The sequence below is a fragment of the Juglans regia genome, chromosome 6 (genome assembly GCF_001411555.2).
Source record: "Juglans regia cultivar Chandler chromosome 6, Walnut 2.0, whole genome shotgun sequence".
Taxonomy (NCBI): Eukaryota; Viridiplantae; Streptophyta; class Magnoliopsida; order Fagales; family Juglandaceae; genus Juglans; species Juglans regia.
The window spans coordinates 22,700,638-22,713,776 of NC_049906.1; the positions used below are offsets into that span (position 1 = coordinate 22,700,638).

Consider the following 13,139-nt stretch of genomic DNA (forward strand, 5'->3'; position numbering starts at 1 on the left):
ATGCATATTCAAATATTTAGCTAGTTATGAATAATATTTATCTAAATTTGGATAACTACTATTCACTTTACAAAACATATTTTATTCATTATTTCTCTCTCCTCCCACTCTCTCTCTCACAATCATTTTCTTTTATCCCTCCTTCAACAACATAATAAACTTTTACTTGTATATTTATTTTATTATTATAATATATTATATATATATTTCAGTTTATTATATTTTTAATATAATATATAAAAAAATTATATTTTTTTATTATTGTATTTATATTATTAATGTTAAATATATGTAGTGAATGTTAATTTTGTTCGAATGATAAAGTAGTTATACAAAAGATGTGATTTTATATATATATATTCGTATGTACAGATCAATGCTAATGCTGAGTTCCCTTCCAAGAGTTGAATGACCCATAGCTCTCTGCACCTCACGGAGACTAGCATTTCACTCCATAGCTTTGCCAATTGCTACTGCTGCAAAACTCTCAAACCAATCCAATTCAATCCAACTCCAATCCGAGCAAGTGCAATGATAGATCTTCCACAAGAACAGTAAGATCTCTGCCTGTGCCGCTTCCACGACCTCAATGAGGCGATGAAACTCTCGACTCTGTTCATCCGAACACCCGCCTCCTCACCAGAGCTGCAATGTTTCAGCCATTTCAAAACTACTGTTTCCAATCAAGTCATTTCCATCCTCCATGAGGTTAGCCCAATGGAACCCGCCTTGGAACGCCTAGTCCCCTCTCTCTCATCCAACATCGTCTCCTACGTCATCCAACAACACCGGGACCCGCAGCAGGGTTTTCGATTCTTCATCTGGGCGACGCAGAAAAAAGGTCTCCGTAGCCGGGCCTCTGATAATCTTGTCATTGACATGCTTGTCAGGGATAAACATGGGTTTGACTTGTACTGGAAAACTCTCCAAGACCTCAAAAACTCTCGGATACCGATCACTCCCAATGCTTTTACTGTGTTGATTGCAGGATATGCGAAGATGGGAATGGCCGAAAAGGCCGTCGAAGCCTTCTCGACAATGAAAGATTACGACTGTAAGCCTGACGTGTTTACCTACAATTGTATATTGAATATTATGGTTCGAAAGGGGGTGTTTTTGTTAGCGTTAGCAATATATAATAATATGTTGAAGTCAAATTGTACTACTGATTCGGCTACCTACGGCATCTTGATGAATGGCCTTTTCAAAACTGGCAAGACCCGGGATGCACTCAAGCTGTTTGACGAAATGATCCAGAGGGGTATCCTGCCCAACAAGAGAACCTATACTATTAGTATATCGGGATTGTGTCAGGGAGAGAGGCCCAGTGAGGCACATCGACTGTTCAATATGATGAGAGAGAGTGGGCGCCCCGATGATATTACTCACAATGCTTTGCTTAACGGATTCTGTAAATTAGGTAGGATTGATGAAGCATATGCACTTTTGCGAACCTTCGAGAGGGATGGGTATGCACTTAGACTCAATGGGTACAGTTCTTTGATTGATAGTTTGTTTAGAGCTAAGAGATATAACGAAGCACATGCGTGGTTCAGAAAATTGCTCGAGGAGGATGTAAAGCCGGATTTGGTTTTGTACTCTATAATGATTCGGGGGTTATCTGATGGAGGCAAGGTTCAGGAGGCTTTGAAATTGTTGGCTGAGATGACTCAGAGGGATTTGGTTCCTGATACTTATTGTTACAATGCTGTGATTAAAGGGTTTTGTGATATGGGTCTTCTGGATGAGGCTCGGTCCCTCCAACTTGAGATTTCAAAGCAGGATTGCTTTCCTAATGCCTATACTTACACCATTCTTATTTGTGGTATGTGTAGAAATGGGCTGGTCGAGGAGGCACAACTGATGTTTAATGAGATGGAGAAACTTGGATGTGTTCCTTCTGTTGTGACCTTCAATGCTCTTATTGATGGACTTTGTAAGGCCGGCCAGCTTGAGGAAGCTCATCTTTTGTTCTACAAGATGGAGATAGGGAGAAATCCTTCTATATTTCTCCGGCTCTCTCAAGGTTCCAATCCAGTTCTTGATGGTGCCAGCCTCCAAAAAATGGTAGATCAACTGTGCGATTCAGGATTAATTCTTAAGGCCTACAAACTTCTCATGCGGCTTGCTGATAGTGGTGGGGCCATGCCCAACATCACAACCTACAACGTTCTGATCAATGGTTTTTGCAAGACTGGGAACATCAATGGTGCTTTCAAGCTCTTCAAGGACCTGCAACTGAAAGGCTTATCTCCTGATTCCATTACATATGGAACACTTATAGATGGGCTTCAAAGGGTTGACAGAGAAGAGGATGCATTTGGGGTCTTCCATCAAATGGAGAAGAATGGGATTACACCTAGCTTTTCAGTTTATAAATCACTTATGACCTGGTCAAACAGGAAAGGGAAGGTTTCATTAGCTCTTAGTCTTTGGTTAAAGTATCTGAGAAACCTTCCAGGCACGGAAGACGAAGCCATCAGAGCAGTGGAGGAATATTTTGAGAAAGGAGAAGTGGGGAAGGTTATCCGAGGCATACTTGAAATGGATTTTAAACTGAACAATTTTGACTCGAGTCCATATACCATTTTGCTCATTGGATTTTGTGAGGTAAGAAAAATGAACGAAGCTATGACAATATTTTCAATTCTTAAGGATTACAAGGTCATTATCACTGCCCCAAGTTGTGCAAAGTTGATTCATGGTCTATGCCAGGAAGGGAATCTGGACCTGGCTATAAATGTGTTCCTATATACCTTAGAGAGTGGTTTCATGATGTCACCACGACCTTTAAACCAGCTGCTAAAATGCTTACTTCGTTCCCGATATAAGAAGCATGTCCCAAGCCTTGTAAGTAGAATGAAGTCTTTTGGATATGATTTGGATGTCCATCTTTACCCGTCTACAAAGTTTCTTCTTCTTGGTAGTGGTAGCTGGAACACAAGGGACACGGAAAATGTTTCCCCTGGATGATTGCTGCCTATGGTGGATGACTTACAGTCAGGGACAGACTCTTCTGGTACAATATTCTTTAGCTGAACTTCATTGGGACAGCTGTTGTAAAACAATAGTTTTGATTAAAATGGACACCAACCTCCCTCCCCGAGATTTTTTTTATTTTATTTTTTTATTTTTACCCGACTGCTTGTGTAGGTTCATGGGGGTGGAATTGGTTTGTTAATAAGTAAAAAGGTGTACTTCTGAGGAAGTCGATGACATTGATAATTTCCTATGCATACTAATAACTTTTTTGTAATGCATACCTGAACCTTTTGTAACATTACTGACTTGAAACAGCAGGATGAAATTCATTTTATGAAGAATTAGAAGCTGTTTCCACAGTTCATTATATGGTTTATTCAGCTTGGTTCTCTTTTACCTCTTTAGATATTTTATTATTATTATTATTATTATTTTTTTATATGTCGGGAACCTCTCCAAGGCAGGGGTCCTATAGACCTACCTCTGCAAAGTAAATCCTAGTCCCGTGTACCGTACTTTCGAAAAATTTTCTATACGAAACTAGTTAAATCGTTAACTTTTCACGAGCGGGTGGGATCCAAAGGATTGTTTACACCCATGGCTTTTTACCTCTTTAGATATGGTATTATATTTATAAATTTCTTTAAACAAACCATATTTATTTGAAGTTTTGAGGATCAGTTTGCTTGATTCCAGGAACCGGCAGATCTCTGCTGCTCGTCGTCACAATTTCTTTCAATTATCAAACAGGAGGCCACATCAAGCTCTCCCTCCAAAAAGATTAAGATCTTTGGGTACTGAGAATAGTATTATGAGAATATCTCACTATTATTTATTATTTTATTATTCTTTTTTATTTATTATTCATTATTATTTAATATTTTATCATTAATTTTTTATTATTATTTATAAAATACTTGAGAATACTTCACTACCTAAATACAACCACTATGTGAAAAATAATAATAAAATAATAAATAATAGCGAAGTATTCTCAAAATACTTTACACTCAAACTAGGCACACATAATAATTGTGATTTATAAGAAAGAAAACTGCATAAATTTTAATTGTAACTTTGCTTAATTAATGGTATATTTTTAATAATCAATAATTGTCTTATTTTGATTCTTTTATAATTTTTCTATCTTAAAATCTAAAGAATTAATAAAATATTTTATAATCCGAAAACACTTCAATCAAGTTTCGAATCAAACTCAAACTTAATTTCATATAATCGAACCAACTGAGCTTGATTTTAATGGAAAATCATCATTTCATGCCCTGCTTGAATATAGAGATGGTTTCATCTCATTTCATCATTATAACTTTTTTAAATTTTCACACAAAATATAATATAACAATTCAACTTTTTTAAATCTAAAAATAATAATAATATTAAAAAATAATATTATAATAATATTTAATTCAACTTATCTAAAATTATCTCATTTCATTTCACTATCCAACCGAGTCCAAAAAGTTTATAACTAACACATGTGGTTTGGATCAAATTTAAAAATGGTTCCTTTGTCGATCTCTTGACGAAAAATATCGACACGAGAAGAGCACATGGAATCTGTACATCTAGTCAGCATTTTAAAGTTTTAAAATGTAGAGCTAACATGCCACGTAAGTATGAACAGTGAAATTATATGAACAAAATTATAAAAAAAAACTTAATGAAATAGCATAAATAAAGTTGCCAAATAAAGTTACAAAAACTAAGAAAAAAAATTAACTAAATTAAAAAAGATTAATAAAATACAAACTTTAGATGAAAATTCTTTTAAACACATAAAAATCATAAAGTACTTTTTTAAAAGATAACTAAAATATTACAATAAAAAAAAACTAGATATAACATGAAAATAAAATAAGATAATAATTCAAAAGCATAAAGATATTAAAAAGTAAAGTATTAAAATAAGAAAGAGAAAAATATGTAAAATAAAGGCGGATGGCCGACCCAAAACCGAAAAGGTTTGATCATATTTCTTAAGGGTGTAAAAATAACTCGGAAAATTGATCCAGACCGGTTTGAACACTGGTCTAGTTTTGGACCGGTTTGGTTCGGAATCAGTTTTTGTAAGGAGAAAATCGGCCGAAACAGGTCCAGTTTCAATTCTAGGCTTTTTAAGCTCGGACTGGACCAGTTCCATATAATATGTATTTTAAATTATTTTTTTAATATTATATATGATATTAAAAAAATATAGATTTTTTTATATAATATATATAATACTATAAAATATAATTATATATAAGAGAATATTATTATAATTTATAAAATAAAAGTTTAATCTTAAACATAAAAATTTAATTGGTCATATGCTTTAAACATAAAATATATATATTAATAACATTTTATCATAAGAACTACTTAAATTGAGAAAAATACTTAAAAATAAAATTAATAAATCATAAAATTGATAAATAATAAATTAATTTAAAAATAAACTGAACTTGTAAAACTTTAAACTGAAATTGATAAATCACACCAATATTTTTTTATCAATTAAAATTAGTTTAAAATTGAAAACAAATCCTAAATATAAAAAAGATTTGAATTTATATACCAAAGTTGTAAATAAGATCACTAAAATATTATTTACCAAAAACGAAAGAAAATCACTTAAATATTATTACCAAATTGATAAGTATATTAGTAAATTAGTAATGCTAATATACATTGGTATTTAATGTATATTAATTACAATTTACAATTTATGGCCTAATACTAATAGTCTAATAATATTTTACTATTAGTAATATACTTTAAGTCTATATATAAATTACTATATAAATCACTATACTAAATAATTACATATGAAATAATGATATAGTAATACTAAATTACTAATACTATTAGTATTAGTATACTAATACTATCACTATCAATGATATAGTCAATGATATAGTTATAATAAATTAAACTCACTATAACAAATACTAATGTATAGTTATTCTAATCACTATAACTAATACTAATATTTATATGAATAATAATACTCTAATATAGTAATATAGACTATAGTTATACTAAATCACTTATTCACTATAACTAATATTACAAATATATAACTATACTGATAGGATAATACTAATACTATTATATAGTTATATTAATCATTATAACTAAATCACTATAACTATATATATTTTAGTATCAATGTATTATTATATTCCTTAATGTATGACTATAGTCTATATATAGTATTAATATCACTATATGTGGTAGTAACACTATAATAGTATAATATATACTACTAATATATATTAATATATTATGAGAGTTATAAGTATAAATTTATAATAGTATAGTTAACTTAATATGTTATTATTAATATCACTATAGCTATATAGAGTATTAGTGTGTATAATATAAATGTCATAGTATAATATACTACAAATCTTAATGTGTATACAGTATATATATGTCTCATGTATGTATATATAGTATATTAAATACGTATATATTTATATAGGTATTAAAAAAAAAGAAGCCTAGCTAGCCAGAAAGGCCAATGGGCTCAAAAAGCCCATCTGCCCAGCAGCCCAAACCACAGGAAACGACATTCTTTCCTCTCCAATAAATCCTAAAATCAGCCCCAGGCCACCAATCAAGTCCCCTCAGTTCCCTTCTAGGGGTGTAATCGGTTCGATCTGATTTAATTTTAGATAAAATTTAAGATCAAACTGGTATATACCGGTTTTATATTTTTCAAAATCGATTACGCACCGATTACCCTCCTAAACCGATTCCTCCAGTTTTACCAGTTTCTAGTCTGATTCAGTCCGGTTTTCTGGTTTAAATATTTTGCAAATTTGTTATAAAAAATTTGTTTATAAAAAAAAAAAAAAGCTTTAAAAAAAATCTATTTTATTAAAAATATGTTACCATTTACAAAAATCTGCTATGTAAAAAAATTCTGCTATAAATATCTGCTTTATAAAAAAAATCTGCTATGCAAAACAAATTCTGCTATAAATATTTGCTTTACAAAAAAAAATCTGCTATGTAAAACAAATTCTGCTATAAAAATTCTGCTATGTATAAAAAATTCTGCTATAAAAAAAAATATTATACAAAAAATCTGCAATAAAAATTATGATGTTAATTGCTAATTTGTTACTAACTTAGAGTATGTCAATATACTAATATTATATGCTATACATTATGGAACATATATTATATATTATATAATAATACATTGATACTAAATTATTACTAATATTATATACTATACTAATAGTGATATTAATACTAACATATTAAGTTAATTATACTATTATACATATATTATGAAATAACTCTTATAATATATTAATACATACTATTATTATTTATTATACTATTATAGTGTTACTACTACATATAGTGTATATATATATTATATAATAATATAGTGATACTAATATTGTATATTATACATTATTATCACAGGATTTACTGGCCAATTAAAAGGTTGGTGGGATTACTATCTTTCATATGAACAAATGTCACAAATATTAACTGCTTATAAATATGATGAAAACATGCAAGTGATTAAAACCAAAAATGATTTACCTATAGAAGATGTTGTAAACACATTGATATATGTATTAACTAAACACTTTGTTGGCGATCCGGTTCAATTCAAAGAAAGAACTAGTGATTTATTGATTAATTTAAAATGCAACCAATTATCTGATTTCTGTTGGTATAAAGATGTATTTCTAACTAAAGTTATGATCAGAAATGATTGTCAACAGCTATACTGGAGGGAAAAGTTCATAGTCGGACTTCCATATTATTTCACCCAAAAGGTACGAGAATCATTATTAAGATAAGATGGTACTATTGATTTTCATAATCTCACATATGATGATATAATAAGTAAAATTAATAGGACTGGATTAATTATGTACAATGATTTAAGATTAAAAAAACAAATGGAGAAAGAAAAGAAATTTACTAGAAAGGAATTAGGTACATTTTGTGAACAATTTGGTTATACTCCATTATTAGCTCATTCAAAAAGACACAAAAAAGGAAAGAGAGTTTATAAGAATTATTCTAATAAAAAAAGAAAATACAAACCTCCTATAAAAAGATAAAAGATAAATAAACATATAATAAGCCACTAAAAAGTCATAAAAAGACTAATAAAAAGAAGTTTTTCAAAACAATTTTCTGATATTGAATCCGAAGAAGATGAAGTACATATTTATAATTGTCTAAATAAGGATAATTGTATCTGTAACAAAACTATAAATGTACTTTCAAAACAAGAAGACATTATATTATAATTAATAGACAAAATTAGTAACCCTCAAGAAAGAAAAGATTACTTAGAAAAGTTAAAAGATATTTTTAATAATCAAAATACGTCAGTAATGACATCCTCAATACTTTATAATTTTTCAGAAATAATAGGAAGATTTAAAACCGACAAACAAAAAATTACGATACAAGATATACAACAAGAAATCAATGAGATAAAACAGGAGATTAGAAATTTAAAAACATCAAATCTCAAATTAGAAGTTTCAAATGAACAATTATTACAAGAAATTATATTATTAAAAATAGAGAAAAACGGAAATAATTTTCATGATAAAAAACATAATAAAGAACAAGAAGAATGTTGAACATTAGTTATAAAAGGTGAAACAGACAATTTTATTAATATTCTTGATAAGATAAATTTTCAAAAATGGTATGCTGAAGTAACAGTTTCAATTAATCAATAATTCTCTTTTACTACCATTGCCTTATTAGATATAAGAGCAGACTTAAATTGTATACAAGAGGGATTAATACCTTCTAAATATTTTGAAAAAATAAAATAAACATTATCCCAAGCCAATGGAACAAAATTAAATATAAATTATAAGTTATCCAATGCACATATCTGTAATAATGAAATTTGTTTTAAAGAAACATTCATTTTAGTAAAAAATATTAATACTAAAGTAATATTAGGAAATCTCTTTCTTTCCCTACATTATCCTTTTTCTGTAATAGAAGAAAGAATTTTTACTAAAATACTTGGACAAGAAATTCAATTTAAATTCCTACTTCCCCCAGTATCAAAAGAAGTTCACTCTTTAAAAGAAGTCTCATTAACCAAAAAAATTAATTTTTTTTAACAAAAAACAGAATTAAAAGAAAAGAAAAACATATAAGTTTCTTAAAACAAGAATTAAAATATAAAAGAATTCAAGAACAATTAAAAGACCCATTATTAACCCAAAAAATTGATAATTTTAAAATTAGAATTAAAAATGAAGTATGCTCTAACCTGCTTAATGCTTTCTGAAACAGAAAATAACATATAGTTGAATTATCCTATTAAAAAAGATTTTTTTGAGAAAAATATTTCAACCAAGGTTAGACCTATTCAAATGAATAATGAATTATTAGAATACGGTAAAAAAGAGATTTATTATCCCGACTATATGATGTTACAGTATTTTCAAAATTTGACATGAAAATTGACTTTTGGCAAATCCAAATTGCTGAAAAAGACCGTTATAAAACAGCATTTATAGTTCCATTTAGACATTTTGAATGGAATGTTATGCCATTTGGATTAAAAAATGCTCCCAGTGAATTTTAAAATATTATGAATGAGATATTTACCCATTTTACTCATTTTTCGATAGTTTATATAGATTATGTATTAATATTTTCTTCATCCATTGAACAACATTGAAAACATTTAAATATTTTCATTCAAATCATCAAACAAAATGGATTAGCCGTCTCATCACCTAAAATAAAATTATTTCAAGATAAGATTAGATTCCTTGGACATGAGATTTATCAAGGAACTATTACACCAATTAGTAGAGCAATAAAATTTGCTGATAAATTTCCAGATGAAATAAAAGACAAGCAACAACTAAAAAGATTTTTAGGAAGCCTCAATTATGTTGCAGACTTCTATCAATCTCTCAGGCTATTATGTAAACCATTATTTAAAAGATTAAAAAAGAATCCACCTCGTTGGACAGAAAAACATACGAATATTATAAAACAAATTAAGGCTCATGTTAAGAAATTACCATGCTTAGGAATCTCATCTCCTCATACTTTTAAAATCATTGAAACGGATACCTCTGATCTTGGATATGGAGGAATTATGAAACAAAAATTATCAACTGATTTGGAACAGATTGTTCGATTCCATTCAGGATGTTGGAATCCTACCCAAAAGAATTATAGTACTATTAAAAAAGAAATTATGGCTATCGTATTATGTATTTCTAAATTTCAAGATGATTTGTTAAATCAAAAGTTTTTACTTAGAATAGATTGTAAATCAGCCAATGAAATTTTGATTAAAGATGTTAAAAACCTGGTTGGTAAGCAAATATTTGCTAGATGACAAGCTATATTAAGTATTTTTTATTTTGATATTGAAAATATTAAATAAGAATCTAATTCTCTTCCTGATTTTCTATTCCGAGAATTCTTACAGGGAAAATCATGTCATCTTCAAAGTCAAAAGTAAAGTCCAAATCCTCATACGTGCTGCCACCATCTCCTCCTTATCCTTCACCTTGTCCCTCTGTAACTCCAAGACCATATATAGTATTGGGGTCATTACCGCAAAACATTAGACCCTCTTATAATTCATTTTCAACATTAGTTTCTCCAAAATTGCCAACCTATTCCAAAGCTATTTCTCCCTCTTCCTCTTCTCCTTCCCAAATTATTAATCCTCCATTATTATCTCAGCCTTCTTCATCTCCTATTATCAACAAATCTCATTGGCACACAGTCTTTACTATCGCATATGAAATTCAATATCTATCCGACCTCTAGAAATTACTTGATGCATTTCTTTTACTAGACTGGCATTACGTTCCGCAAAATATTAAGAAAACTCAACATTTTTATGAATTCATATTAGTAGATACTGACTCAATTATTCTTTCTGAAATTCATTGTTATCTTCAAACTCAACCTTCTCCACCTGCATCTCCAATTATTGTTTTTCATAAAGTCACCATTAAACAGGTTCTCACTTTGGAACAATGGGGAAAAAAATCTCTATTTAACAAGAAAGTTCTCTCACCCTTATGATCATCTTTATTATGATTACTATGATTACCAGCAAGTATGGACAAAAATGTTTCTAAAATAAAATAAAAATTTATGTCATTCATGGTTCCTTAATTTTGACAAATTATAAGAAATCAACACACTCCCGAAATAGTTCTTACTATGGTGGGAATATTACGGACCCGAACCTCTTCTCATTCCTCTTCTCTTTCAGGAAAGTCTCCAAAATTTTAATTTACAAAATGACAGTCCACCAGTATTAAACCATTGTTCACCACTTCTGCTCTTCTTTCTCAAAACAAAATGAAATTGGATTATGAAATGAGAATATGTCATCAAACCTCATCCCTCTCTCAAAACCATTATGTTTCTATCCCGCCAAGTTTCCGTCAAATGATGGGAAAAATACAATTATGATCATGTATTAAAGATGTTTTCAAAAGTTACCAAAACTCCAGAAGTCCTAGTCCAACGAAGCAGATTTCAAGCACAATTAGCATCCATTACCAACAAGAAGGATTTGAAAAATTTACCCGAAACAATGTCACAAGTATCAGACAGTGACGAAGAAGAAAAAACACAACATCTATCCAGATTATCTCCACTGCAGCCACTCGCATTATCACCAGCTCATTAGGCCTCTCCTTCTCAACAGGCCTCTCAACTTCAGGGTAACCAAGCCGCCTCTCACTCTCAAGATTACTCACCTTATCATCCAGTACATCTGATGGATTCTCAAGACCCGTTTGAACTTGAATTAGCAAATTATAATCCTTAGAATATGTGACTCCAAAAGATTACTACTTTCTCGATTAGTCAGTATGACAGACGGAAGTTGTCAGGAATATTATCTCCCCAGAAGATTATTATTCATGACAGATAATTGTCTAGCAAAACAACAAATGTTTTTGTACATACAAGTTTACGTGTCCTGTATTGTGTTTGTTTTTAGCGTCGACTGATACTTTTTTTGTTTTTAGTGTTGGCTAGTACTGTTCATGTATTATTAGACTTACTGTTTTGTACTATTCTAGTGTCTATATAAAGGGGCTCACGAAGGAAGAAGGACATTCGGAATTATAATTTGAAATCCCTTCCTCTCTCGCCCAAATCTCTCTAGTCCTCATCACTTCCTAAATCTTCCAATCTTCCTTCCCTCATGCTTCAGCTTCCAACTCCTTTGATAATTAGTCTCATTGTAAGTATTATGTTTTTAATGAAGAAATTTATTTCATATCTCTTTCTTATATTATTTACTTCCTCATACATATGGTCGGTTATACCGCCTGCTCTATTTGCTATCATGTATATGGCTGGTTTTACCGCATATTATTTCTATTAATATTATCTATTTATATATTTATTACCTGGGATATACGCCTTTGGTATCAGAGCCATTGGTGATTATATTATTGTATTTTATACATTATGGAATATATACTATATATTATATAATAATACATTGATACTAAATTATTACTAATACTATATATTATACAAATAGTGATATTAATACTATATAATAATATATGGTCATAGTGATAATTATATAATATCTTATATATATATTATAATTTATATTATTATATATATTATATAATATTAAAAAAATTAATTTAAATCTATATTATAGTGAATCGGTCCAGTCCGGTTTTCTAGCTAAAATTTACCAACCATATTCCCTTCCTTCCTCTCTACCTCACTCGTAAATCACGCAGTCATTGGCCCGATGCACATAAACCCTCACATCTCGTTGTCGCACCGCTTCACACAGATCTGGTAGGACCCCCTGTTTTGTGACCCCTGGTCAATCAACTAGCCATGTCATGACAAAGCTAGACAGCCCCACATCAGCCCATGGGCATGTCAGCCACATGCCAATAGCCATGCTAGCCATGCCCATAGGCCAGCCTAGCCCACCCATAGGCTCATGCATGCCATGGGTCAACTTGGCCCATGCCAACTATGTTATTTTTTATTATTTAATTATTTATTTTCCAAGGGACCTATTTGGGATTTTCAAGTTGTAATCCTTATAAATAGGACCCTTAGGCTTTGCATTTACATCTTTTGGCAAATTCCCCTGTGGGTAGACTATTTTG

The 13,139-nt window shown here is 30.1% G+C and overlaps 1 protein-coding gene across 1 annotated transcript; it reads left to right on the forward strand.

The window, feature by feature from the left end:
• The first annotated feature begins 390 nt into the window (after positions 1-390).
• Positions 391-3,335, forward strand: LOC108998300 (pentatricopeptide repeat-containing protein At1g79540). The gene has a single exon (XM_018974820.2). The coding sequence runs from the start codon at positions 598-600 to the stop codon at positions 2,971-2,973; it is 2,376 nt and encodes a 791-aa protein (XP_018830365.1). The 5' UTR covers positions 391-597; the 3' UTR covers positions 2,974-3,335.
• Positions 3,336-13,139: the final 9,804 nt, after the last annotated feature.